Source organism: Tenrec ecaudatus, chromosome 3 (genome assembly GCF_050624435.1).
Source record: "Tenrec ecaudatus isolate mTenEca1 chromosome 3, mTenEca1.hap1, whole genome shotgun sequence".
NCBI lineage: Eukaryota > Metazoa > Chordata > Mammalia > Afrosoricida > Tenrecidae > Tenrec > Tenrec ecaudatus.
This window is the reverse complement of record NC_134532.1, coordinates 216026583-216053296: the sequence shown is the minus strand read 5'-3', so window position 1 is coordinate 216053296 and position 26714 is coordinate 216026583. Positions and strand designations below refer to the sequence as shown.

The 26714-nt window shown below is 53.4% G+C and overlaps 1 protein-coding gene across 1 annotated transcript in view; it reads left to right on the top strand.

Moving 5' to 3' along the window:
* The first annotated feature begins 24481 nt into the window (after window positions 1–24481).
* STX18 (syntaxin 18) overlaps window positions 24482–26714 on the top strand; it is a 62692-nt gene continuing 60459 nt past the window's right edge. The window contains exon 1 of the mRNA XM_075544544.1: window positions 24482–24786. Coding sequence (XP_075400659.1) covers window positions 24619–24786 — 168 coding nt within the window. The 5' untranslated portion in view covers window positions 24482–24618. The remainder of the gene's footprint in view (window positions 24787–26714) is intronic.

Sequence of the window (26714 nt, the reverse complement as noted above, 5' to 3'; positions counted from 1 at the left end):
AAAATCCCTAGAGAAACACACCATGCTTGGTAAAGCGGCAGGTCAGTGAAAAAGGAAAAGACCTTCAACGAGATGGACGGACCCAGCGGCTGCAAAAATGGACTTGGACCTAACTCCTGGTCGGATGGTGCAGGACTGGGCAGGGACCCTTCCTGTTGTACACGGGGGCACGAGGGGCCAGACCAACCTGACAGCACCTGGTGACAGCAATTTTTTTTAAGTGGATCACCGGGAATTTCTGCCTGGTCCTTCTAAATTTGGAAGCTCTGCTGAAACCCATTCGGCCTCATAGCAAGACGAGAGCTTCCCATGGCAAATGCCTGAGGTGTCTGGGCTGGGAATCGAACCCAGGTATCCTGCATGGAAACAAGAGGCTTCACGGGACACAAGTATTGCTCCCATCACATAGTTGCTGCTGTGCTTATAAACTCTAAACCCAAACGCACCGCCAACTAGTCCATCCTGACTCTTAACAACCCTAAAGGACAGGGTAGAACTGCCCCTGTGTGTTTCTGAGACTGTGACTCTTTACGGGAGTAGAAAGCCTCGTTTTTCCCAGGCAGGGCGGCTGGTGGTTTTGAAGTGCTGTTCTTGCCCATAGCAGCCCAACTTGTAACCGCTGTGCCACCAGGGCTGGTGTTCTTAGGTGCTGTCAAATCAGCCCAGACTCATAGCAACTGTGGCAGTGACATCATCTCCTGTCAACTCGCAAAGGGGTGGCGTCTAGTCTGTCAATCAGGCCATAGTCAGTGAGGCCTCCGTGTGGGCATGGCCTTCTTCTGAGGATTCTGGGAACTCATGTCTTCCTCCCTGGAGGTGGGACACACACTCTCTGCTAGACATTCCTATTGACAAGTCACTGGGAGACACACTGATGGAACCAGAACCCTGGAGCTGGAGGAGCCACGGGTAGACCCACGCCAGTACTGAGATGCTTCCACCGCCACTGGATCCACAAGACTTTCCACCCACTGGCCTGTGACGTTCCTGCATTCGGTATCATTGCATGGCTGTGTGGGTCTAAAGAGGAATTTATGGATGAGTATCGGCATATGGGCTAAAATAGGACGTATGGACTTGATCTGGGGGGGCCGGGATGTTTTCTCGATGTACAACTGCTCTTAGTTAGAAGTTCCCTCTTACACACAGGAGTGTCTCTGGAGTTGTTTCTCTGGTCTGCCCGGACTCACACAGCAGCCGTGGGCACAGCAGGAGGGAGGACAGCCTGGCCCTGCACCATCCTCTCAATCATAGTGACAGTCCATCTCCTGGAGGGCCTTCCCCTCTTTGCTCGCCGCCCTCCACTTTACCCCGCACGGTGTCCCTCTCCAGGCGCCACCTCTCCCTGCAATATGTCCAGGGGAGTTCTGGGCTGCGTCTTGTGAGACAGATTCATTCGGACTTTCCACACCCTCCACCAGCGCCACATTCTCGTGCACTGATCCGTCGTCTTGTGTGTGGCTCATTCGTGCCCCACGTCCCAAGGAGGCTTCATTTCATGTGTATTCAAGCTACCGTGGCTCGCGCCGGGCGCACCTGAGTCCTCAAAGTGACCGCTGGGGCGAGCGTGACATGGCTAAGCACGGTGCCCGGACCATGTAAATCCTCAGGCACTGCCACCTGACGGATAACCGCCATTGTTAGAAGCCCGCGGAATCGGGCACAAGGAGATAATCCAGTGATTTGCCCCGGTCCCGTCCCGGTGTAGGAGGCCGGCCTGGGGGCTCTGTTTAGTCCTCAGAGGTGGGAGGGACAGGATCAAAGTGGGAAATCTGGGGGTGGCACGCCGTCCTCTCATGGTGACATTGTGTGTGTGTGCCTGGGGGAGGGTGGCGGGAGGGGGCGTCTGGGACACAAAGGAGGCAGGGGTCAGAGAGCAGGCAGCCACAGCCCACTAAGGGAATCAAAGGGCCACAGGAAACCAGCCAGCGGGCCTATTGTGCCCTGGCTCTGAGCCTGTCCCTCCTCGCCCGCAGGGGGCCTGCAGGGGTCAGCTGGTTCAAGGATGCGACAGCTGCTTGAGCCAGCCCCGCCCACGCCCTCGGGGAGCATGGCGATGGTGACCACGGGACGACAGCTGGACGGCCTCTGTGAACCAGGGTGGACTGCGCGCCCTGGGCTGTTGCCACGCTGCGTCGACTCGGAGCAGTCCCGGGGGACGCAGTAGGAGTGCCCCCCCGAGCCTCTCCTAGCTGTAGTGGCCCTTTACAAGAGCCCAGGCCTGGCTCTTCCTCCCCTAGAGCCACTGGTGGGTGTGAACTGCTGACCTTTGGACCCCTGAGCGCTTTGCCGCTGCTGCACCGGGCTCCTCCTCCGTGCCCAGGCTGGCCAGAATCGAAAGCCCTCACTGGCCCTTTGTCACCCTCTCTGTGCCCACTGCCTGGCCCCGCAGAGCCAGCCTCATGCCGTCACCAGCTGCCATTGCACAGCTCCGCGGAGGAGGCCCCGGACTCACCGTGGTCTCCTGTAGAAGTTTCCAGAGCAGGGCGAGGGGAGGGTTGTGCACGGGAGGGGCACCTGGCAGAACGCAGGGCCGAACAGGCTCTGGTTGGTGATTTCATTTCCTGAGAAGGCTGTAGAATCTATATCAAGACTGTGTGTCTTGAAAAGAAAAAAAGACGCAAAAACTGTTTAAATTCCTCCGGAGTCGCTCTCCCTGTCTGCGTGGCTTGAATAAAAATATTTTTTAAAAGAGGAGGGACCATAAGTGGAGACAGACTGGGAGTCTTCAGTAAGATCCCAGCGGGGAGGCACAAGGAGGCTTCAGAGAGTGTGTGGCGAAGTTGCAGAGGCCCTGGGGCCTTCCGTGGCTTTGTGGAAGCCCCTCCTCATGCGCTGGGCACATCGTCAACAACACGCACAAGGTTGGCCGCATGAGCCCACCGGTTCTGCGCGAGAACGGTGAGGCACCTGCTCTGTAAACATGGCGGCCTGGGAGACCCTGCGGGGCAGCTCTCCTCTGTCCACCTCTGGTGGGCGGGGGATATTTTTATGGAAGCAGACTGCCAGACCTTTCTTCTCTGCTACCCCTGGGTGGGACTGAACCTACAACTCCAAGGTCAGTGGTTGAGTGTGCACAGGGAGCAGACCGTCCAGGGTGGTGGCCATGCAGTGCTGTTGAGTTGACTCAGATGGTGAGAGTCCAATTGCCCTTCCAGCTTTCCTGGGCCTGAACCAACAAGAGCCGCCTGCCCAGCTTTGCTCTCAAGCACGACGGCGGGTGGGTTCCCACGGGCGGCCTTTCCGTCGACAACTGAGAGCTTGCCCGTAGTAGCATCTGGGTTCCTTACAATAAAGGAAAGTCCTGGCGCAAGAGCCTCCGAGTCCCTGCCCCCTGGTACAGAACATGCTCTGCGACTCTGTGCGCCCTCCTCTCCCCTGCAGGAACTCCAGATGCAAGAGTAGAGTGGGGGGATCGAACTGCAAGGTCAGCAGGTGGAGTCCCCCAACTGCTCACTCAGAGGGAGAGAGATGAGCCTATCCCCACCTGGGAAGCCCGGGAAAACCCAGGGAGCATTCTGCTCGGTCCTGTGGGCTCCCGTGGAGTCAAAGTAGACTTGATGGCAGTGTTTGGGGGGCCAGATGTGGGGGCGAATGGCCCCCTCCTGCCAGGCAGCAGAAAGAACATCATGCTTCACTCTTTCAGAACACGTCACAACACCCAGGCATCCAGATAAGCCGCATGGGGTGCTGTCGTTGTGAGGTGCCATGGAGTTGTGGGTTCTAGCCCACAGTGACCCGGTGTGCAACAGAACCAAACACTGCCGGGTCCATTGCTGCCCTCATGTTGAAGCCCACTGTGATCGCTACGGTGTCCGTCCGTCTCCTGGAGGCCCTTCCTCTCTTTCGCCGCCCCTCCACTTCACCAAGCATGACGTCCTTCTCCAGGGGCTGGTCTCTCCTGACAACACGCCAAGGCGCGTTAGACCGAGTCTCCCCACCCTTGCCTCCAAGGAGCGCTCCGGCTGCACTGCTTCCAGGTTAGATCTGTTTGTTCTTTGGGCAGTTCGTGGTGCCTTCTGCGCTGGCGCCTAGTTCTTCCTGGGCCTTCCTGATTCAAGATCCAGCTTTCCGAGCAGTATTTTAGGACAGTCATTTTACAATGTCTTAACATGTAAACCGATGCCCCGTGTGCGAAACAGCAAGACACAGAACGTAGACGGGATCTGTGGGGGACTGCGACCAGCCAGTCTGCCGTCTCTACTTCTAGCCCGGAGATCGGAGGTTCCAACCATGCCTCCGTTTCTTTCTCTGAACAGTGGGGCTGATAACTCCACCTCTCCACCGCGTCATCCAGGAAAGCGAGAGAGACAAAGCTAAAGACGCTCTGTATTGTCAGTGGTTCTCAACCTGGGGCTCGAACGACTCTTTCACAGGGGTCGCCTAGGGCCATATTCCCAATGGTCTTAGGAACCGAGACACGGCTCCTCCATCCGTCTCCAGGCAGGTCCGCCCACATGCAGATACGCCCACATACGGGGTCACCACAACATGAGGAACTGCATTAAAGGGTCACGGCATTGGGAAGGTTGGGAACCACTGTATTAAGTCATTATCATGGTGCAAGGCGGGAGAAAAATGGAGCTTCCTACTTCCATTAAGAGTTACGGCCTTAGAAACCCACAGGGGCAGCTCCACCTGTCCTATAGTCGGCATGGACGATGTGTCGGCATGGACTCCTTGGCCGTGAGTTGAATTGAGTTCAGTGAGTTCAGCTGAATGGTGTAAGGAGGCCGGATGGATTCCAGTCAGCCGTAGACGCATCTGAAGATCTACTTTAGAACAATCAGCCACTGAAAACACACAGCTCTCGAACCACAGGGAGTCGTCCAGAATTGCAGTCCAGGCTGCAGCAGCCCAGCTTCTCCAGGGCACGTCCGCCTTTCCACTGCCGGCCCCCCATCCCGAGAGAGCCTGTCTCCGCTATCATGTGCGCCCCTAGACCCAGAGCCCTTTGTCTGCGAGGCGGCTTCTGGAACGCTAACAATACCCCCACCAGCAAGCCCCTCCTTAGGCCCGGCTGCATATCACAGTGTACGGGGTCTCCAAAGGCCACCAGGGAGGGACATGCTGGCAGTGGCTGGACCTCGTGGCTGAAGAGGACGTGGCAGGCGGCCATACCTGCACACCAAGGGGCATGGACAGGCATGGGCAGGCCAGTTAATATCAGCAACTTTGGGGGTCCCCCTCTAGGGGGCACATAATGAAACCTTTCTTCCAATTCGGCCGCCAGCCAACTGTCATTACCTCCATCGTTACCAATGCATTGTCTGGGAAGTAAATGAAAATGGACGCCCTTTGGCTTTCCCCAAGACCAAGGGTGTCCTCCCGTCCTGCCCCGAGCAGAGGCACCCATCCCTAGGAGTCAGAGGGTAGTACTAACATCTGGTCGTGTGTTGCCCGTTGGGCTGCAAATCATGAGCTCATCAGTTCAAAACCACCAGCCGCTCTCCAGAAGAAGAATGAGGCTTTCTTCTCCCATAAAGAGTCAAGAGTCTTGGAACCCCACAAGGGTAGCTCTACCCTACCCTACAGAGCAATGGTCCTCAACCTTCCTGATGCCTCGACCCTTTAATACAGTGCTGCATGTTGTGGTGACCCCCAGCCACAAGATTATTTCGTTGCTACTGTTATGAATCAGGTGACCCCTGTGAAAGGGTCGTTCGGCCCCCAAAGGAGTCGCGACCCACAGGTTGAGAACCGCAGGAGTCCAGTTGGCCGGATGGCGGGGAGTCTGATTTATTTTTTTCGGAGGGGGGGTTGTTTGATACTAAATAAACAGGCTATGTGCAAAGCCGTGAGCCACAGGTCAGCAGTTTGAGGCCACCAATGGCACCTCAGCAGACAGATGAGACTTTCTACTCCGGTAAAGAGACCCACCAGGCAGCCCTGCTCTGTTCTGTTGGGTCACAATGGGTCGGCATCCACTCAGTGACCACAGATGTTTTTGGTTTGGTTTGGTTTGGATCTGCAGGTACTCCACATTTTAGGAAGAATGTGTGTATGTGGTGGGGGGGGGGGTGGTGACGGTGGTTAGTTGTCCAGCCTGCCCGACTCTCAGCGACCAGTTGTACCAGAGAAGGCACTGCCTGACACCGTGTCATCTTGCAGGAGACCTGGTGGCCTAGTGGGTCATGAGCCGGGCTGGTCACCACAGGTCACCATTTGAGACCACGAGCCACCCTGCAGGACACAGGCGGGCCTTTCTGCTCCAGTAGAGTCCCAGTCTTGGAAACCCACAGGGGCAGGTCCACCCTGTCCTGCAGGGTCCCCATGAGTCGGCATCAAGGTGATGGCAGTGAGTTATCATCACAGCGAGTGGGTCAGTTCCATCTCATGGAGAGCGCCCTTCGCTCTCACTGACTTTAACCAACGGTGTGGCTGTCTAGCGTGGTCATTCCTGATGGCTCTCCTGCAGTCTCTGCACCTGGCTTCCGGCTGTTGTTTACTAAGAATGGTTTCCCCGTTTTTCTGGCGGTCCATTCCCTGTTCTCCATGACCCTACAATTCAAACACGTCCGTTCTCCTTCAATCTGCCTTTTAGAATTAGCGTTCCTAGCTTCTGTCTTCGTTGCTTTCTTTCTTCTGTGGCAGAGGGCAAGAATTCTGCAGTCAGACTTGGCCACCTCAGCTCCCAGACGGACCACACACACCTGTCAGCAAGGTGGGAGAGTGGCGAAACACCAAAAACTCCCTGCCACGGAGTCGATTCTGACTCCCAGCCGGCCCACAGCATGGAGTGCACTTGCCCTTGTGGATTTCCACGACTGGACATCAGGAACAAAAAGCCTCATCTCTCTCCCTCAGAGCAGCTGGTAGCTTTGAACTGTTGACCTTGAGGTTAGGAGCCCAATGCGTAATCCCCTATGCAACCAGAGTTCCTTAGGGGGAAGCTCTGAAAAAAACAGAAACACAAATTCTCTGCCAAAGAGTTGGTTCTGACTCATGACGAGTCTTACAGGGTAGAACTGCGCCTGTCCCATAAGCCTCTGGGCCCGTGTTTCTCCCTGGCAGTGGCTGGTGGTTTTGAACTGCTGACCTTGCACCAGGGCTGACAGACCTGGTGACAGTTTAACAAGGGCAGGTGTGGGACTCAGCATATTGTCTCACACTGCCTGCACAGGGGAGGGTGGGAGAGATAGGGGCAGCAAGTGTGGAAAGGGGGCTCCCACCCGAGGCCTCAATCTTGAGAGCCAGTTTCCCAGAACCGTCAGTAACATCTGAAGCAGGTGGGGCAACAGCAGAGTCTCCAGGCTGGAGGCCCAGGAGTCCCCGGCGGGTCTGCAGGAGTCAGGCCACACAGGAAGGCCCGGCTCCTGTCTGGGGCGTGTTCTCTAAGGAAAGAGGACAATAGTGGGCACAGACCATGTGCGCCCATGCTCCTCTCCGCACTGGTCACAGTGTGAGCGCGTGAGGGCCCTGCACCAGCCCAGGGGTGGGACAGCAGGTGAAGGAGCTCTCCTCCATGCACACCACAGATTACTCAACTCCTGCACGCAGAGCGACCCTGCGGGACTGCGGGGAACCGTCCCTGGGAGTTTCCAAGACTCTGATTTTTCACGGGAGTAGAAAGCCCCCCTTGTCTCCCACAGAGTGGCTGGTGGTTTCAAACTGCTGGCCTGTGGTTAGCAGCCCAACGGGGGCTTAGGAAGCTGTTCTAGAAGGGATTCGAGCATCCAAGAGAGGCCAAGAAGAGCAGAAAACCGAACAAGCTCATTGCCCTCAAGTCCATTCCAATTCCCAGAGTCCCCACAGGGGGTCTCTCAGTTCGGGGTGGGACACTGGCCCTTTGGAGGTGGAACTCTGGCCGTCTGCGGGGCCGGGGGCCGTTGCTGTCCAGTGCAGCATGTCAGGCACAGCCAATGGCCGTCTGTCAGCAGGGGGTTGCTGTGTTGCTAAAATGCTGAGCAAGCTGCAGCTGCGCTTCCGATGAACCAGGGAAAGAAGCCTGATGAGGTCAGAAACCACCATCATTGGACCCCCAGCCAGGCATGGCCTGGGCACACGGGGTTGCTGTGAGGTCAGGGCCAAGTTCATGCCAGTCTTGAGATTTGAATCCTGTGGCCCTAGGTCTGAAAGCCCCACTGTGTCTGCCTCTCAAACAATCGGATCTGTCTGGAAGATGTACAGACAGAATGCTCCCTAGCAGCAAGGATGGCGAGACTTCCTCTCCTTTCCTTCGGAGGGACCGATCTCTGGAGAAGGCCGACGTGCTTGGCCTCAGCAGGATGAATGGACACAGGGAGCTCCCACACAGCAACGGCACCTGGGGTGGCCGTGACTCAGAACGCAGTGGTCCCTGGGCAGGGCGTTTGCTTCTCTTCCTGGTTGTTGTTAGGTGATGTGATCGTCGCATCATCTGCTGTCCATTTGAGAGTGGAGGGGTGGAGTTTAGCCTGTCCACCAGGTCGCAGCTTGATGACCTCATTTGGAGGCGCGAAGGAGATAAGTAGCTCATTAGAGGCGGGACACACGCTGGCTCCTGGCGAGACATTCCTGTTGAGGAGACACATGGGGCTACACTAGAGCCCTGGAGCCACATGGAGACCCCAGCCAGCACTGAGATGCTTCCACCACCACTGGATCCACAAGACTTTCCACCCACTGGCCTGTGATCTTCCTGCACTCAGTGTCATTGCATGGGGTGCATGAGTCTGTAGAGCAATTTATGGACTGGTATCGGACACATGGGCTAATATCAGACTTATGGACTTGATCTGGACTGGGCGGGGATGTTGTCTCAATGTACAGTTACTCTCGTGTATAACACTTTTTCTTGCACACGTGTAAGTGTCTATGAATTTGCTTCTCTTGTCCACCTGGACTAGCACAGGGGCCACTGTGTCGGTTCCAGCCCATAGCGACCTTACTGACAACAGACCAAAATACCGCCTGTGCCTGCGCCAGCCTCACAATGGTTCTTGGGCTGGAGGCCACGGTCACAGCCAATGCGCCAGTCCTTCTCTCTGAAGGCCTGCCTCTCTTTTGCTGCCCGCTGCTCTCCCAAGCATGATGTCCTTCTCCAGGGACTGGCCTCTCCTGACAACACGTCCAGAATATGTAAGATGAAGTCTCACCATCCATGCCTCTAAGGAGCACTCTGGCTGAACTCTTTCCGAGACAGACCCGTTTGTCTCTTTTATTCGTGGTTTCCAAAGAAACGGAAGAAACTCACCAACTGTGATGGTGTGTGTGACAGCTTCTCCGTCCTGAGCCCCATGTCTGTGTGTCCCTAATACTCACACCAGAAACCATTCATCACGTGGGTTCTGCCTCATGGTGACACGTGGTGGGCAGAGAACTGGGCTCCCAGGGTCTTCTGAGGAGGATTTCTCCGTAGATCGCCAGGCCTTTCTTCCCAAGTGCCTCTGGGCAGACTTGAACCTCCAACTTTTCAGTCAACAGCTGGGCACAGTCATCATTGTTTGCTCCACTCAGAGCCTCCAACACTTATACCCTGCTTCGGTGCGCAGACTCTGATGGTGCACACTGGAATGAATGAGTGAGTAAGTGAATGTAGGAGTGAGTGAATGAATGAATGAGTGAAGGGTGAGTCTGTGAATGAGTGAATGAATGAAGTGGATAATTGGTGAGTATGTGAATAAATGAGTGAGTGAATGAATGAAGGAGGGGAATAATAAATGAGGGAGTGAATGAATGAAGGAGTGAGTGGATAAATGAGTGAGTGAATGAATGAAAAGGGTGAGTGAGCAAATGAGTGCATAATTTAGTTGAGTGTGTGACCACTGTGAGCCTTGTGCTCTGTACATGTTGCTGCTCTCACTGCCATCGAGTCGATGCCGATTCTTAATGACCCTACAGGACAGGGTAGAACTGCCCCTGTGGGTTTCTGAGACTGTGACTCTTCATGGGAGTAGCAAGCCCCATCTATCTCTGAGGAGCGGCTGGTGGTTTTGAACAGCCGGCCATGTGTATCGCAGCCTATCTTGTGACCACTCTGCCGCCAGGGATCCTCGTTTTGTTGTGAGACGGTGTTTCCTAGGCGGGCACGTCTCTCACCCTGACCTCTTGGGCAGAGCTCGTGTCTCTTGTTCCACTGCAGGAAGAAGGACGCCGGGCAGTGAGGGGGGGAGGGGAGGGGAATAAAGGCATTCTAGGGACGTCCAAGCCATCCTCTGTGGCTTTTGGAAAATGTCTGGGCCGTTCTGCCTGAAGCTGAGAGATCAGGCCATGCTGCTTCTGCTTCTCTGTACACAGTGGTGGCTGTCCTAAGCCCCAGACAGTGAACGTCTAGAGCTCGCGGGGCATTGAATTGGCCAGGCTCCATCTTCCCTGGCCAGCAGTTATGAAGACATGCGGTCATCGGTCGCAGGGGCGCCATGTCTGGACACTTGCTTGGACCCGCTTAGCTTGCCCGAGGGCGGGGAGACCCAACGTGGACTGGCACTGTGCTTCTCTTGAGCATTCCGGACGACCTGCGCTGTCCCTTCTTGCCTTGGTCATTCTCGGGTCCAGTTTCCTGGCTGCCGACTTCAAATGGCTGGGAGAAGAGGCAGCAGCCTTAAACGCATGGATGGATGGTGAGAAAGAGAAATGGCAGGTGAATGAGCCAGAGAACCCAAACCCCCACCCCCCCACCCCCCGTGGACCGATTAGCACTGCCCTGTGGGCTTCCAAGACAGAGTAGACAGCCTCGTCTTTCTCCTTCGGAGCAGCTGGTGGGTTCGAACCACTGGCCTTGAGGTTGCCAGCTCTATGCACAGTCATCAAGGCGACCCTGGCTCAGAGTGACACTGCATGAAGTTTCTGATGCTGTCAATCTTGGTGGGTGCAGAGAGCCTCTTTCTCTGGCTGGCTGACTTGCACTGCCTTCCAGTTGCAATCATCCAATACTTAACTACTGTGGTCGTTACATCATCTGTCGCCAGTTTGAGGCTTAAGAGTGAAGGGGTGGAGTTTAGCTTGTCCATCGGATCACAGCTTGATGACCTCATTTGAAGGTGCTAAGGAGATAGCTGGTTGGAGGCAGGACACACGCTCACTCCCTGGGAGACATTGCAGCTGACAAGACACATGGAACGATTCTAGTGCCCTGAGCTGGAGGTACCACGTGGAGACCCCTGCCAGCACTGAGATGCTTACAACGCCACTGGATCCACAAGACTTCCCACCCACTGGCCTGTGATCTTTCTGCATTCAGCGTCATTGCATGTGTTTCATGAGTCTGAAGAGAACTTTATAGACTGTTATCGCACATATAGGCTAATTTCAGACTTATGGACTTGATCTGGACTGGGCTGTTTTCTTAATGTACAATTACTCTTTATATAAACCTCTTTCTTGTACGCTTATGAGTGTCTCTATGAATTTGTTTCTCTAATCAACCTAGACTAACACAACTGCCATCCAATACCTAACCGTCAGTGCTACTAGGTGGGTGGCAGGCAGTAACATGGGGAGAGAGGTTGCCAGGGAGAGGCTCAGTGTCAAGCCCGTCCACTCCTCAGGTCTTGTCCTGCTCACGAGAAAGATTGCAGATAAAGGATGAAATTCAGACAAGAGTCAGAGAAGAAGTTTGAATAGAAAGGTCAGTTTATCCAAGAGGGATACTTTGGAATGGAAATCCAACGGGGTCTTCGCTGGTCTAAATGACCTGGCAAAGCATGAAGCTGGACCTTCTAGTTTGCTAATGTCGGCCCTCCCTCCATGGCCTGCCATTCTTCTGCTCCTCTGTGGGTCCCTCCTTCTTCCAGGTGTATGCCCTCTGGCACCCCAGCACCCCAGACTTCGTGCTGTGCTCTTGTCTCAGACCCAGAACTCCATAGTCTATTCACTCATTGGGGGGGGGTGTGACTCCCTGCTTCTCTGCCCAGGCCATTTCCTTAACCCCAATATCTCGGGTCTCTTCCACTGATAAGGAAATTCGGTTCAGTGGCTTAGGCGGTACACATTGGGCTGCCAACACAGAGGTCAGCAGTTTGAAACCACCAGCCGCTCCCTGGGAGAAAGATGGGGCTTTCTAGTCCCATAAAGAGTCATAGTCTCTGGAACACACAGAAGCAGTTCCTGTCCTGTAGGGTCCTGTCCTGTAGGGACAGTTCCTGTCCTGTCCTGGTGAGTGGGCATAGACACTATAGTGGTGAATTTGGGGTTTTATGACTCACCTTCCTTTGTGCTGGGGGGCGGGGCTATGTGAGGAAGCCTGTTTCCACGTCTCTTGTGTTTAAGCCTCCTGCCCGCTTCCTCCCACTATCACCTCTTCTCCTCTTGCTGGTCCGTGACTTGCTAACAGACGTCCCAACAGGCTCCCTGCCCTGTCTGTGCCACATGATGAGCCTGCTGCTTTCAGCTTGCCAACCAAAGCCACATCCACTCAGACTCCTGTGAGCCCTGGTGGCCCTGTGCTTACAAGTTTGGCTGCCAACCTCAAGGTCAGCAGTTCGAAGCCACTCTCTGGAAGAAAGGGCTTTCTAGTCCCATAAAGAGCCACAGCCGTGGGCAGTTCTACCCTGTTTTACAGACTCACGATGAGTCAGCATTGCCTCCACGGCATAGTCTGGGTTGGGGTCTGGGTGCTGAATACATGGGCTGTGAGCCGCAAGGTCAGCAGTTTGAACCCGCCTGCCCCTCCATGAGAACGAAGGTGAGGCCCTCAACTCCCGTGAAGATTCACAGTCTCAGGCTCTCACAGGGACAGTTCTACCCAGTCCTGTGAGGACACTGAGTCCACCCTGACCCCATGGCAGGGAGAGTTGAAGGGTGATCCTGCGGTTCAAAACAGAACAGCCCCAGAAAGGGCTGCACGGTGGTCAAACCAGGGTCTTCTGGCTGGCAGCTGAGCCCCTAACCTCTGTTCCAACCCCGCACTCAGGCCCCTTTCTGCTTTCCAGCTCCCTGCCCGCCCCACAGCACGGCAAACGGCCTGGAGTCTGGAAAGCGGAGCACACTTTTGCACTCGGTTTTGCTCAGACCTCATTAATTCAGGAAGATGATACTGCCGCCAGAGGCCAGAGATCGCATGCATCCCCCAACTCCCTAATTGTGGCGCTCCTGGCTCGGTCTGCTCTCTTAATAAATTTGGAAACTTTTATGTAAATGATATGCTGGGAAGGGGGGCTGTGGCATTTTCCTGCTCCTCAGGGCTGGGGCCGGGATGGGACAGGGCAGCAGGGACAAAAACAAACCAGGTGTCCCTGCCCAGGAGACGGCCAGGGCAATAGCTTCTGTCCTTCGAGATGGCTTATGTGCATAAGAAGGAACCTTGCTGGTGCAGTGGTTACAAGATGGGCTACTAACTGCAAGATCAGCAGTTTGAAACCAGCAGCCACTCTTTTGGAGAAAGACGGGGTTTCTTCTGTAAAGAGTTATGGCCGCAGAAACTCACAAGGTCAGTCCTACAGGGTCCCTATGAGTCGGCATTGACTCGATGGCAGTGAGTTTGTTTTTTGAGTTTATGTGAGAGGACTTTGGGGGAATAAGGAGCTAAAGTAAGCCTGGGGGGAGTGGGACTGGGCCACATGATAATAACCTACTAGTGCTGAAGACAAACGTGTGCATAAACAAATGTGGCGAAGAAAGCTGATGGTGCCTGATGATCAAAAGATATAGCGTCTGGAGTCTTAAAGGCCTGAAGGTAAACAAACGGCCATGTAGCTCAGAGGCAACAAAGCCCACATGGAAGAAGCACACCAGCCTGTGCGATCACGAGGTGTCGAAGGGATCAGTCATCAGGCATCATCAGAACAAAAATCATAACATTGTGAATGAGGGGGAGTACAGGGTGGGGACTCAAAGCCTATCTGTGGGCAATTGGACATTCCCTTTATGGAAGGGTCGCGGGGAGGAGAAGAGCCAGTCAAGATGCAGTGTAGCAACGATGAAAAATACAACCTTCCTCTAGTTCCTAAATGCTTCCTCCCCCCGCCCCACTATCATGATCCCAATTCTACCTTACAAATCTGGCTAGACCAGAGGATGTACACTGGTACAGATAGGAACTGGAAACACAGGAAATCAGGACGGATGATCCCTTCAGGACCAGTGGTGAGAGTGGCAATACCAGGAGGGTGGGGTGGAAAGGGGGAACCGATTAGAGGTACCTACATATAACCCCCTCCCTGGGGGACGGACAACAGAAAAGTGGGTGAAGGAAGACTTTGGACAGTGTAAGACATGACAAAATAATAATTTATAAATTATCAAGGGTTCATGAGGGAGTGGGTAGCGGGGAAGGAGGGGAAAAATGAGGAGCTGATACCAAGGCCTTAAGTGGAGAGCAAATGTTCTGAGAATGACGAGGGTAACGAATGTACAATTGTGTTTTACACAACTGATGTATGTATGGTTTGTGATAAGAGTTGTATGAGCTCCCAATAAAATGATTTAAAAATAATAATAACCAACTTCTTCCAGGTCCTACTGGTATGCGCATTGGACTACCGACTGCAAGGTCAGCAGTTCCAAGCCACAAGCTGCTCCAAAGGGGAAAGAAGAGGCCTTCTATTCCTGTAAACAATTAAGTCTCACAAACTCACAGGGACAGTTCTACTCTGCTCCGTAGGGTCTCCGTGGCAGGTACATAATCTGTCAACCTGAGCAAAGGGGTGGAGTCTGGACTGCCAATCAGGTCACAGCCAATGAGGCCTCTGTGTGGGCATGGCCTTCCCCTGAGGATTCTGGGAACTCCTGTCTTCCTCCCTGAAGTGGAGAGGACACGAACACACAACTCACGGGATCGCACGGATTCACCGTCTGCAGGACGCTTGGACAAGGCGGTGGTGGTTCACAGGCAGCGTTCTCACCGACCATATGGGAGCCCAGGGCTGATCCCCAGCCAATTCGCCTTTTGCTATGATAGGTGACGGTGACACGGTGACATGTAGTGGCTGCATTCAAAGCCTTCCAACTCCAGCAACTAGAGACGGGGCCTTTCCCAGGAGGGCTGGAGAGAAGGTGGCACATGGCCAATGGCTGGCCACTGATCAGGTTTCAGATGCCTGCTATGCTGGCCCGCCAGTGTGCCTACCAATCAAAGAAAGGCGAAGACAAGTGAGAAGACAAAATGGGTGGCGAGGAAATGGCAAGCTTCATTAAAGGCACTCTGGGGGAGAGAAGGCCTTCAGGTAATTTCTTATTACATCAAAAGAAGAGAAGGGGGTTGGTCGCCAAAGCAGCCTCCGTAAGCAAAAGATGTGTGGATGGGATGTGAACCTGTAGATTGCCCCGTGTGGTGTAATCATCGGCTAACACCGACATCCTTCCCTTCGACAGGCCAAGGTCCCGTGTTTGTTGGTGAGTTTGTTGGTGTTTTCGAGTTCTTGGGTTAGAAGATTCTGCTAGTCTTGGGTTACCCATGTGGGCAAGAGCTTGAGGGGGCAGCCAAGCCTATGTCAGGTCATGCGTTAGCACTTAACGTCCCATTTCCAGAAGACATAGCATTGTGGACACCTTTCTAGCCCCAGTTTGTCATCTCAAAGTCCCCATGTACTCCTACTCAAGGAAGTCTTCATGTGTAGCTCAAGTTCCTCATGCTTCCCCGTAAGTTCAGCAACTCTCATTCGGCCCAACACAGACATGGGGAACGCTCTCCACTGGGCCATACTCTCAAGGACCTTAATTTTGTCCATGCTCCATGACTTCTCTCCAGGGTAACACCTCCAACTTCCCACGGCACTCTCTGAGACTCATCCAAACCACCGCGAGTCCTTGCTTTCTGTGATAATTAGGTTTATTGTGCCAACTAGGCCTCCGTAGGAACATGTGGGCAAAGTGTGATCAGGTTGCAGCTTGATGGGAGGGCGACCGAGATCAATCCTTTGTGCAGCCGGCATCCTGTCCCTGGCGACCAGACAGACCAGCATGCCGCTGCCGAGTTAGTTCTTTGCCTGTGGGCCGAGGTGAAGCATGGATCGTGTAGCTAGAGCTTGAGGCTCTTGTGAGACCTGCTTCGTTGCACTAAAGGTGCGTACATCGTGGCTGGTGGGTCTTGCCGCTGTGTGTACATCGCTTGAGTTGCAGACCCCATGGGGCCTGCTTCTCTAAGCTCCCAGCACTGCTGGCTGTTGCTGCCCCAAACTGTTGTTTGCTGCCTTTGGGGCCAACTCTGCCTGTCTTGCCTGAGGGCAGACTCCAGTTCTGCTTCCATGACCTTGGAATGGCAGCCGAGTCAGTGAACGTGTAAGCTGCTCAGCGCTGTCAGGGGTCTCCACACAGCTGCTCCAGCACCCAGGGCTGTATCCGGGTAGATCTCCTCAGGGATGTCTTGCAGGAAGTGAGCCTGGCCAGCTGAGGCAGAGAACTAACTCAGGCAGTCACACAAAGTCTGACCAGCAAAGAATAAGAGACGAGACAGGGGAGAGGTTCACTGAGCCATTTATCCCTCTGTCCTTCAATTAACCCCACATGTGTTTATAGGCCAGGTTGGCGCAATAAACCACCTTAATCCACCCCCTGCCAACCTGACACCTGTACATCAGTCTTTAGCTTCATGATTGAAATTAAGTAACACCTACACCTTGCACTTGAAGGACCTTCAGTTTATTCACTGTTCTTCCAAAGTGAGTTGAACTGAGCCCTCTGTACTGCTGTGTGGACTACTTGGCCATTATATTCCTTCTTGCTGTATAAACTTATCCGTGTGTGTGTGTGTGTGTGTGTGTGTGAGTTTTGTTTATCTAGGGAACCCTGCCAAACACACTCTCTAAGCACTCCTTTCCATACTAAAAATGGGGCCAGGGTACCGTTCAGCTTCCACTCTTGAACGTACACTTGTTGGTAACTCGGAGGTGTGAAAGTAAACCGAATCACCTTCAGATGTGAGAACGCTCCCCTGTCAGTACATCAAGCTTGGTAATGTGTCGGGGCAGGGAAAAAGATGGAGACTCTGGACAAAATGGATGGACACGGTGGCTGCCACGACGGGCACAAGGAGAAGAGCCATTGTGAGGACGGAGCAGGACCGGGCGAGGCGGTGCTCTGTTCGCTTCTGTTGTTCCCAGGGTCACTGCGAGCTGGAACCAACAACGACATGGGTCGAAGTGACCTGATGGCAGTCCGTTTTCCGGAGGCATGGACTTTGACAAAAGCAAAGACTCCAACTTAGGTTTAAATGCTTAGCACCCAGCACAGGGCTCACTCCTTAGGGCGACTAGAAACATGCTTTGCATTTTATAACAATGAAGCAATAAACCCCACACTTACCACTCCCTGCTGTGCAGTTAATCTGGATGCACACTGACCCTGTAAGCACAGGATGCCTCTGGTGGCATAGTGGTGATGCTTTAGGCTGCTATCTGCAAGGCCAGTGGTTCGAAACCACCAGCGACTCCTCAGGAGGAAGATAGGGCTTTCTACTCCCCAAAGTTAGTCTCGTAAACTCACAGGGCAGCTCTACGCTGTCCTTACAGGGTTGCTGTAAGTCAGCATCAACTCAATGCTTTCTTGAGAAGGGTAGCGTAGGACTGCCCCGCAGGGTTGGTTTCCCAGGCTATCATAGAGGTTAAGAATTAATTGGGCTGCAAACCTTAAGGTCGGCCCTTTGAAAGGTGAGGCTCTCTATTCCTCTAATGAATGACTGCCACGTCTTTCTCTTGTGAAGCAGTGGGAAGGAGGTGGTTTCCAACCACCGATCTTCTGGTTAGCAGCTGAGCCCTCTCACTACCAGGGCTCCTCCATATTTCCTAATCTCCTCCCTCCCCCAGCCAGTTCTCAAATGCAAAACGTTCTCAGAGATGCCCTTGTATAAATTCCTGTCTCTCCCTCCACAATGCTCCCACCCCCACCCCACTCCCTGCCTCCCACATCGAACCAGCAGGAGATAAAGAATCCCATCTCATTTCTCTCCCTAACCCAGTGTGTCCTCTTGGACACGTCTCTGATTTTCTCATCTGAAAGATGAGAAGGGCTGGCCCTGGCATGTTCTTGATTCTCCGTCTATCTCCCTCTCCTAATCAGACTTATCTAAATAAGTACACACACACACACACACACACACACACACGAAAAGAAAAACAACCACCACTTCACTCCATGCTGGAGAAACAAGTCATAATGAACTAAGCAAAACCAAATGCCCTTCAATATCCTGTTGTGAGCTATAAAATGTCCCCTAAAATCACATTTTCCCCCTTCAAACAGGATGTGTGTGTGTGTGTGTGTGTGTGTGTGTGTGTTAGGGGGCAGGAGACGGGGTTTTGTCAGAGTACTTTCCTAGTAAATCTTTTTCAAGCGCCAGAGAAAGCCTCTATTCCGTCCAACTCAAAGACTAGGGGAGCGCAGGGCCATGGTACTCAGGGAAGAGGGGGGATGTCACCTCCTTAGAAACTCTGTGGCTTGCCAGCAGACCACGTCCAGGCTTTCTGGAAAGGGGTATTTTGAGGGGGTGTTAGCAGTTGACGTGGGCCATTCAGTTCCTTAGACTCCTGGGGCAGGCAGTGGGAGCCCTGGGATGGAACTGTCCCAATGTGGAACCTGGGAAGTCAAACGAGAGGGAGGGGGCTTGGGCTTTGGTGGCTGTTGACTGCATTGGAGGTGAACTGGGTTCTCTCAGGTAGGCTGTTCTTGTGTGTGTGTGTGGGGGGGGCGCATTGAGTTGGGTGTTGAACTCATAGCAACCTCAGATCAGAATGGCCCCAAGGGCTTCCTCCTGGGCTGTTGTCTTTAAGGAAGCAGGCTGCCAGCCTCTGAGTCCCATGGGGGTGGGGGAGGGGGTTGAACTGTCAACTACTCTGTTGGCAGTTGACTGCTAAAAGTGTTTGACTTCAGGGCACCTTAAAACGAGGCACCCAAACCCACTGCCATGACTTGACTCCGACCCTATAAGGCGGAGAGGACTGTCTCCTTGGATTTCAAGATCGGCTATCTTTATGGGAGCAGACAGCCTCATCTCCCTCCCTTGGAGCAAATGGCGGATTTGAACTGCTTGCCGGAATCAAACAAACATAATTTTGACCTGGCAAACAATTGGCCCAATTTGAACAAACTGTGAGGCTGGCACAGGACCAGGTAGTGCTTCATGCCGTTTTATGGGGGTTGACCCGACTCGATGGCACCCCACAAGAGATTTCTGCACTTGATCCCGCGGGAGTACACTCCCATGTCTGGGTGCTTCCTTGGTATCTGCGTGCCTTCTCATCTTGGTGGGGTTTCAGAGTGCTGGCGGAGGCCCCATGGTTAAGAAGTGCTAATGGAGGGTCAGTGGCTCGCACAGGGCTGCTGCTCCGTGCGAGGACGTCGTGGTGGTCAGTCCCTGTAAGGGTTATAGCCATTGTCGCCCTGCTTGTCATATGGAGTCGCTGGGAGAGGAAAAGCACAGGACATCATCATGTAGTTATCTGCCCACTGTCCCTAGGTGCCCTTGCCCTTTGAGATTAAATGGTGTAAAAAGGAAATCCACAGAGCTCAATCCCTCATCCATGGTCTTTGGGAAGTCACTGGTCTCCTGAAGATGTACCCAACTTACCCAAGACCTGATGTCGCTCCGGAGCCCTGGTGGGGTTCATGGTTAGGAGTTGGGCTGAGATCCACACGGTCGGGTCGGCAGTTCCAAACCACCACGAGCTCCTCGGGAGAAAGACTGGACTTTCTACTCCCATAAGCAGTCACTGTCTCAGACACGCATGCCGGCCAGCCTTAACTAGATGGCAGTGAGTCTATTGGCCTTGACCCATTAGGGATTAAGGGGGCTGGCCCCCCAATGGCTGCACGCAACGAAGATTAGCTGGCCATGCCACAATTACAGAAGGATCCCAAATGGAGCAGGCTCAGACCCAGGTCACCTAGGCCCATGGGAGATCAACCAGGCACAGCCACAGGGAACCAGAGGCATGACATCACACTCGTGCACCTAAACTCAGCCAATCAGATTGGCCGATCCTCTCAACACCCACCCCCCACTTCACCCCCGCGCCTGTGGGAACAGGGATGATAAATAGCAGACTGGAGGCAGGCTACAGGTTGCTCTTGCAGGGATCTCTACTGTGCGCGTGCGTGCGTGCGTGCGTGCGTCATTTCCGGCCCTCAGCTCGCTATCCCAGCTTGTCTTCCTTGTTTGGTTCTGGCACTGTGGACTGCTCTTAACGGCCATTTCCCATGTGAGCCATCTTCAGTCCCGAACTTTCCCCCGGCTCCCGCCGTGCGCCTTGCGTGCTTTCCAGGCAGTGTGCCGGGTGGGTCTGAGACTGGGGCGGCCCCAAACGTTCCTTTCCCGCATAACAGTTACTTCGATTAACAAAAGTGCTTTTGCCCCATGAATTCTTTCAGTGCGGAGAAACAAGAACAGAAAACCCTCCCAGAAACCTAGCAGGATAGGCCTGGTGGCGTAGTGGTTATGTGCTGGGCTGGGCTTGGTAAGGTCGGCAGTTGGAAACCAGTTGCAGCTCCGTGGGAGAAAGATGGGCTTTCCACTCCACTCCTGTCAGGAGTTACAGCCTCAGAGACCCACAGTAGTTCTCTTTTTCGATAGGCTCACTATGAGTTGGCATCGGCTCGGTGGCAGTGAGGGTCAAGGGTCAAGAGTAGAGAGTCCTGGTGGCACTGAGTTGGTGGCAGGCTTGACAGGTAGGTAGATTAGAGATCAAGGGGGCTTGTCTCCCAATCGGCTGGCAGGGCCACAGACCACAATTTGCAAAGAAATCAGACATACTAATCATACACCGATGGGACAGTCCAGAACTGCGCATGCTCAGACCCAAGTCACCTAGCCCCAGGTGCGAGGTACACCTGGGGTGACAGACTAGGCACCGGCGCAGGTGTATCTAAATTCAGCCAATAAGGGCCCCCATTACCCTTAACCACGCCTCCCCAGCCAGTGGGTATAGGAGGAGGGGAAAAGCAGGCTGTAGGAAGGTCTTGATTTCCCTAGTTCAGGTGTGCCCTGCAAGCGGAGAGGGAATCTCTCCTGAGTGCACTGCAAGGCAGGAAAGCACCTGCTCTCCTTAAGTGGCCACCTTTTGGGTCTCCATCTCCCTCCAGGTCTCTGCGCGGCCTTGAACGCTTCCCAGAAATAGCATGTACTATCTGACACTGTAATACCTGAAACTTCTTCCCTTTCCCTCATAAAGGTAACAGATTGACAAAAGTGCTTCTGCCGCGTGAATTCTTTCAGCACTGAAAAGCAAGAACTGAACCAGCGGCTAACTGCAAGGTCAGCGGTTCAAATCCACCAGTGAGGGTTTGCCTGCTCCAGAGATGGGGTCGCCAGAGTCAGTCAGGATGGGTGCCTTGGCCGTGGTTTACATCTTTGGGTCCTTCTTGGGCTCCCTCTCCACCAGATCCACATCAAACTCTTCAATTGAGTCCTCACCCTCCTCCCCAAACCAAGCTGACTGGCAGTTCAAGTTCCCTCTCAAAAGACCCTCCCACATCCCTACTTTCCCAACTCTAGCGGGGAGCAGTATCTCCTCCACCACCCTTCTCTTTCCTCCCCTTTCTCCTAATTCAGTCTTTACAATGCAGAGCCATTTAACTGCTCTTCTGCCCCAGGCTTACCTTTGCAAAGCCAAACTCTCATTAATGTCCCTGATAAAACAAAGGGCTATTGAGGGGAGAAGGCTAAACTGGCACAGTCAGTAATTTCTCCCTCTCTCTCCCCCTCCCTTCCTCCGCAGGCGGGAGGGAGGGGGAGAGAGAAATCTATGGAAATTTATTTTTCCCAAATATGGCTACGTATTAAATAACCGTCTCCTTCCCCCTTTCAGATACAAATGTACTTTTTACAGATAGTTTTGATACATTTGATTATGTAAGCCAGTGGTTCTCAAACTTCTTTGGCTCAGAACTTTTTTAACCATCCCAAACCCAACCCCAAACCCACCTACCATCAATTATGACTCACAGTGACCCACTAGCACACAGTGGTACTGTCCCTTTTGGGTGCAAAATTGTAATTCCTTTTCCCTCATCTTTCTCCCTGGGGGCGGCTGGTAGATTGGAACCGCTGACCTTGAAGTTAACAGTCCAAATCCTAGCCCACAAAGGCTCCTTGGCCTAATAGAGGAGAGCTGAGTTTAACCTTTCTGCCTTTGGTCGCTTGCCGTATCTTAGAGCCTGCAGCCTCTGGAGAATTCCATTGTATACAGTTCATCTGAGATTGAGTGAAAGGGGAATCATGCTTTAGGATTCTTGGGAAGGATCTGGTGGTGCAGAGATTAAGAACAACACTGTTAAGGGAAGGTCGGTGGAGGCTCAAATGTACCAGCCGAGCCTTGAGAAAAAGACAAGATATGAATTTTTTTACTTTGTTGATGTCAGAGAGAATAATTAATAACAGACATCTTACTTTAATTTTAAGATTTTCTTACCCACAAAACCAAAAATTCCATAAAGAAATTCCTGACTAGCAGTAATCCTGCCAGCGGCTTTTCCTCCACCCCAAAATGCTAATCTTTCCTTTCCTGTGTGAAGCCCTGTTTATCACATTTGAATTTCAAAAGGTCTGGCTGCAGGTGGGGAAAGGGGAAGGTCAGAGTCCACCTTGTAACCTGATATTTTGTGATGTCGCTGCTAGGCACGACTGAAGTGCATTAAGATTAGCCATTGGTGGATCTTCTCTTTATAAGCCTTATTGTAACTTGGCAAGAGCCCTCCCCTGGTGGTGTAGTGCTTACTTGTTGGGATGCTAACCAGTGAAACCACCAGCGGATCTTTGGGAGAAAGACAGGACTTCATCCTCCCTCGAAGAATTACAGTCTCTGTAACCCACAGGGTTAGTTCTACCCTGTCCTATACCACGTCCAAAACCAACTCACGGCCAGAGAGTCAATGCTGGCTCATAGTGACCTCCTTGTGCGTTTCTAAGACTAACTGTTCACAGAAGGAGAAAGCCGTCTTTCTCCTGAGGAGCTGGTTTCAAACAGCCGACCATTCGGGTCACAGCCTGACACCTAACCACTATGCCACCTAGGCTCCCACCCTGCCCCATGGGGTCGCTGTATGTTGCCATTGACTCGGTGGCAGTGAGTTTCAGAGAGAATCTGGTTTTCCGATATGCACACAGAACAACTCAGAATAAACCTCATGTTTCAATAAATGGAATGTTGGGGGGGGGCTGTTTTTCAACAATAACCACGCTTTGTGGCATAAACAAATCTGATTCAGAATGTAGGGGTGGAGTCTAGCTTGTCAATTAGGATATAGCCAATGAGGCCTCTGTGTCATACTGTGTCCTGAGGATTCTGGGAACTCCTGTATTTCCTCCTTGAAAGCAGGAGACACTCTCTCTATGCTCACTCCCTACAAGACATCCTTGTGGAGAAGACACATGGAGAGAGGCTGATGGAGCCAGACCTCTGGAGCTGGAGGCGCCACCGTGGAGATCCTTGCCAGTACTGAGATGCTTACAATGCCACTGGACCCACAATATTTTCCACTACTGGCCTGTGATTTTCCTGCATTCAAAGTCATGTATTTTGTGAGTCTGAAGAGGAATTTATAGATTGATATCGGGCATATGGGCTAATATCAGACTTGACCAGATCTGAACTGGGCTGGGATGTTTTTTCAATATTCAACTGCTCTTGTGGATAAAGCTCTTTCTTATACACATGAGCTGCTATGAATTTGTTTCTCTAGTCAACCCCGGACTAACACAAGTTGGAAGCAACTCCATTTCACAACAAGGAGAACCATGTTTAAATAAACATACTCAGTATGTGTCACAGTTAAATGCCACACTAAAACAACAAAACCTGTTCCAATTTGCTTTATGTGGGTTTCCAAGACTGTAACTTTTCATGGGTGTACAAATCCTCATCCCTCTCCCAAGGAGTGTCTGGTGGTTTTGAACTGATGGCCTTGAGATTAGCAAGCTCAATGTGCAATCGCTTTGCAAATGCTAGATTCACTGCCTAGTCAATTCCGACTCATCGTGAACCTATCGGGCAGAGTAGAACTGCCCTCTGTGGCCAAGGCTGTCACTCTAAAGGAGTAGAAAGCCCTTTCTCCCCAGGAGCGGCTGGTTTTGAACTGCTGTTCTTGCGGCTAGCAGCCAAACTCATAACCACAACACCACCAGGGCTTATTTCAATGCGAGGTTGGCATTAGTCGAGACAATTGGTTGGAGGGCCACAGGAAGGAAGGCCTGGCGATCTGTGGCCAAGAAATCAGAGCCTTGAAAACCCTAAGGAGCAGTTCAACTCTGACATATGTGGTGGCCAGCAGCCAGAATCAACTCCATGCCAACTGTCCCAGGACAAGCCAGAATCTCCTCTCCGTCCCCTGAGATCGGCCGGGCCGCATGCTACCAGGCAAGGAACATATCCTTCCAGGCTTTCCGACCCTACAGTCCGGGACCCAAACTCCCTAAACCAGCACACGGGGATCCGGGGCCATTCGAAGCTGCCAAGGACGCAGGGGGTTGCAGGGAGAAGAAAGAGGCGCGAGCTGCCGGGCCGGGAAGTCGCCGAGATGCGCTGGCCGGAGGCCGGAACCTTTCTCCTCGCGCCGCGGTTGCTGGCCGGAAGCCGGAACCCTTCTTCTCAGGCCGCGGTTGCTGGCCGGAAGCGCAGCGGTTGCTGGCCGGAGGCCGGAACCTTTCTCCTCGCGCCGCGGCTGCCGGACGGAGGCGTGCGAGGGCAACAGTCCTCCCACCCCCGGGCTCCCGTCGCTGTCGCCGGTTGCTGATGTGGGCGGACCCGGTGGGGGCCGCGGGTGTGGGTCTCCATGGCGGTCGACATTACGTTGTTGTTCCGGGCGAGCGTCAAGACCGTGAAGACGCGCAACAAGGCTCTGGGAGTGGCGGTGGGCGGCGGAGCCGATGGCAGCCGCGACGAGCTGTTCCGCCGGAGCCTTCGGCCCAAGGGCGACTTCTCCAGCCGGGCGCGTGAAGTGGTGAGTTGGTTGCTAGGGAAACGGCGGGGGGGGTGGGAGAGTGGGACGGACCCGCACCCTCGGACTCTGTCGGGGAGCCTTTGTGTGACGCGAACGCTTGGGGAAAGAGACTTGCCGCGGGAACCGGAGCGGTGGCTTCTCTGAGACCTGACAGCTGTTTGGGGGAAGAAACTCCCTCTCTTTGGCAAGTGGGGGTCCATAGCTGGAGATCGAGATCGAGGGAGCCGATTTCTCTCGGGCGGAAGGAGGCACTCGGTGACCTCGGGCGCGTTGTGTAGTAATGAGCACGCCGTCACTGCAGACTTGAACCCCCAGACCTTTGCTTCCTCAGCCTCACCCCCTCCCCTGTCTGTGCGTCTGACCCAAGACCAGGCGCTAATGCAGCCGCCCCTTCGTCTCCCCTCCCCTCCAGGCACTCACTGACGTTCCCCAAACCCAAAGCGAACATGCTGCCATCCTGTCGATGCGGCCTCGTAGCGACCCGATAGGACAGGATAGAACTACGCATGCGCGTTTCCGAGGCCAGCTGTTTGCAGGAGCATAAAGCCTCGCCTTTCTCCCGTTCTTGAGATTAGGTTAGTGTAATCTTTCGGGTTCCGGGCTTCTCAAGGGCTCTCTATGTACCGAATACAGCAAGCCTTTCCCATTTCTGAGAGCAGGGACCTCTTTGGGGGCTGGGGCGGCCTTGGCTTTCTCTCAGAACACCCGAGGCAGGACTGGCAGCCGTTCATAGTCAATGTTTGTGGAGTGAATGAATGAACAAATGCGCCACAGCTTCCCCCACTAAACAGGCAGCCTCGTAAGAGGCGAGAGAATGCCTCCCTTGTTCCTTTCGTGTATCCTTGGCACCAGAAGTGAATCGGGTGTTTATGGGGCCTGCAGGGTACACAAAGCTTTGTCTGCTTCTTTAAGAGCTGTGGAAGTATGGAGGTCAGACCAAACCAGGTTTAGCGCTTTGGCAAGTCTAAATGAGAGGCCCTGAAGTTGAAGGTGGCCTCATTTCCCAGTCAGCCACTTGAGCATGTGGCCCACAGTCCAGTGCCCCTCGGATCTGTAGACACCCAGGTGTGCGGGTGTTTGTGAGTGAGCGTGTGCATGCCTGAACTGATGAGCAGCAGTTTACGGAGGATGTTAATGCGTTCAAAGGAGTTCCACAGCTCAAACAAACTCTGCCACCCTGTGCATTTCCGAGACTGTAAATCTTCATGGGACTAGAAAGCTTCTTCTGTCTCTCAAGGAGCCGTTGGTGGTTTTGAACTGCTGATCTGGCTGTTAGCAGCCCAACTCGCAACCCAGTGTACCACCAGGACCCTGAGAAGGGGATTAGACTAAATGAGTATGTTGAGTCCATTAGCAAGCACCTTTCACTGTTCTTTACCATCCTCATAATTCATGTGCATCGATTCTTTGGTCTTTTTTATTCTTTGTCCAACTTTTGCATACATATGAAGGGATCAAATGGATGATTGAGTGGACTGCCAGGAGAACGAACCCATCTGTCTTGGAAGAAGTACAGCCAGAGTGTTCCTTTAGAGGCAAGGATGGCGAGACTTCATCTCGTGTACTTTGGACATGATGTCAGGAGAGACCAGTCCCTGGAGAGGGACATCATGGCTGGTAAGAACAATTGTGAGGATGGCTCAGGACCGGGCAGTGTTTCATTCTGTTGTGCTTGTGGGTCGCTATGGGTGGGAACCCTCTCCATGATGAGACCTAACAACAATTAAGCACCTAGCTTCTGGTAACGTGGTATAAAAGGCGAGGCAAAGGAGACATATGAACGACATAGAGCTATGTAGGTGCTGGGACAGAAAAGTGGGGGAGGTGGGGAGTGTGGGTTTCAGAGGAGAGGGTGGCTGAGGCCACTTGAAGGCCAGGAAGGGCTTGCTAGAGGAGATAATGCCGGAAACATTGAATGTTTTGGTTCT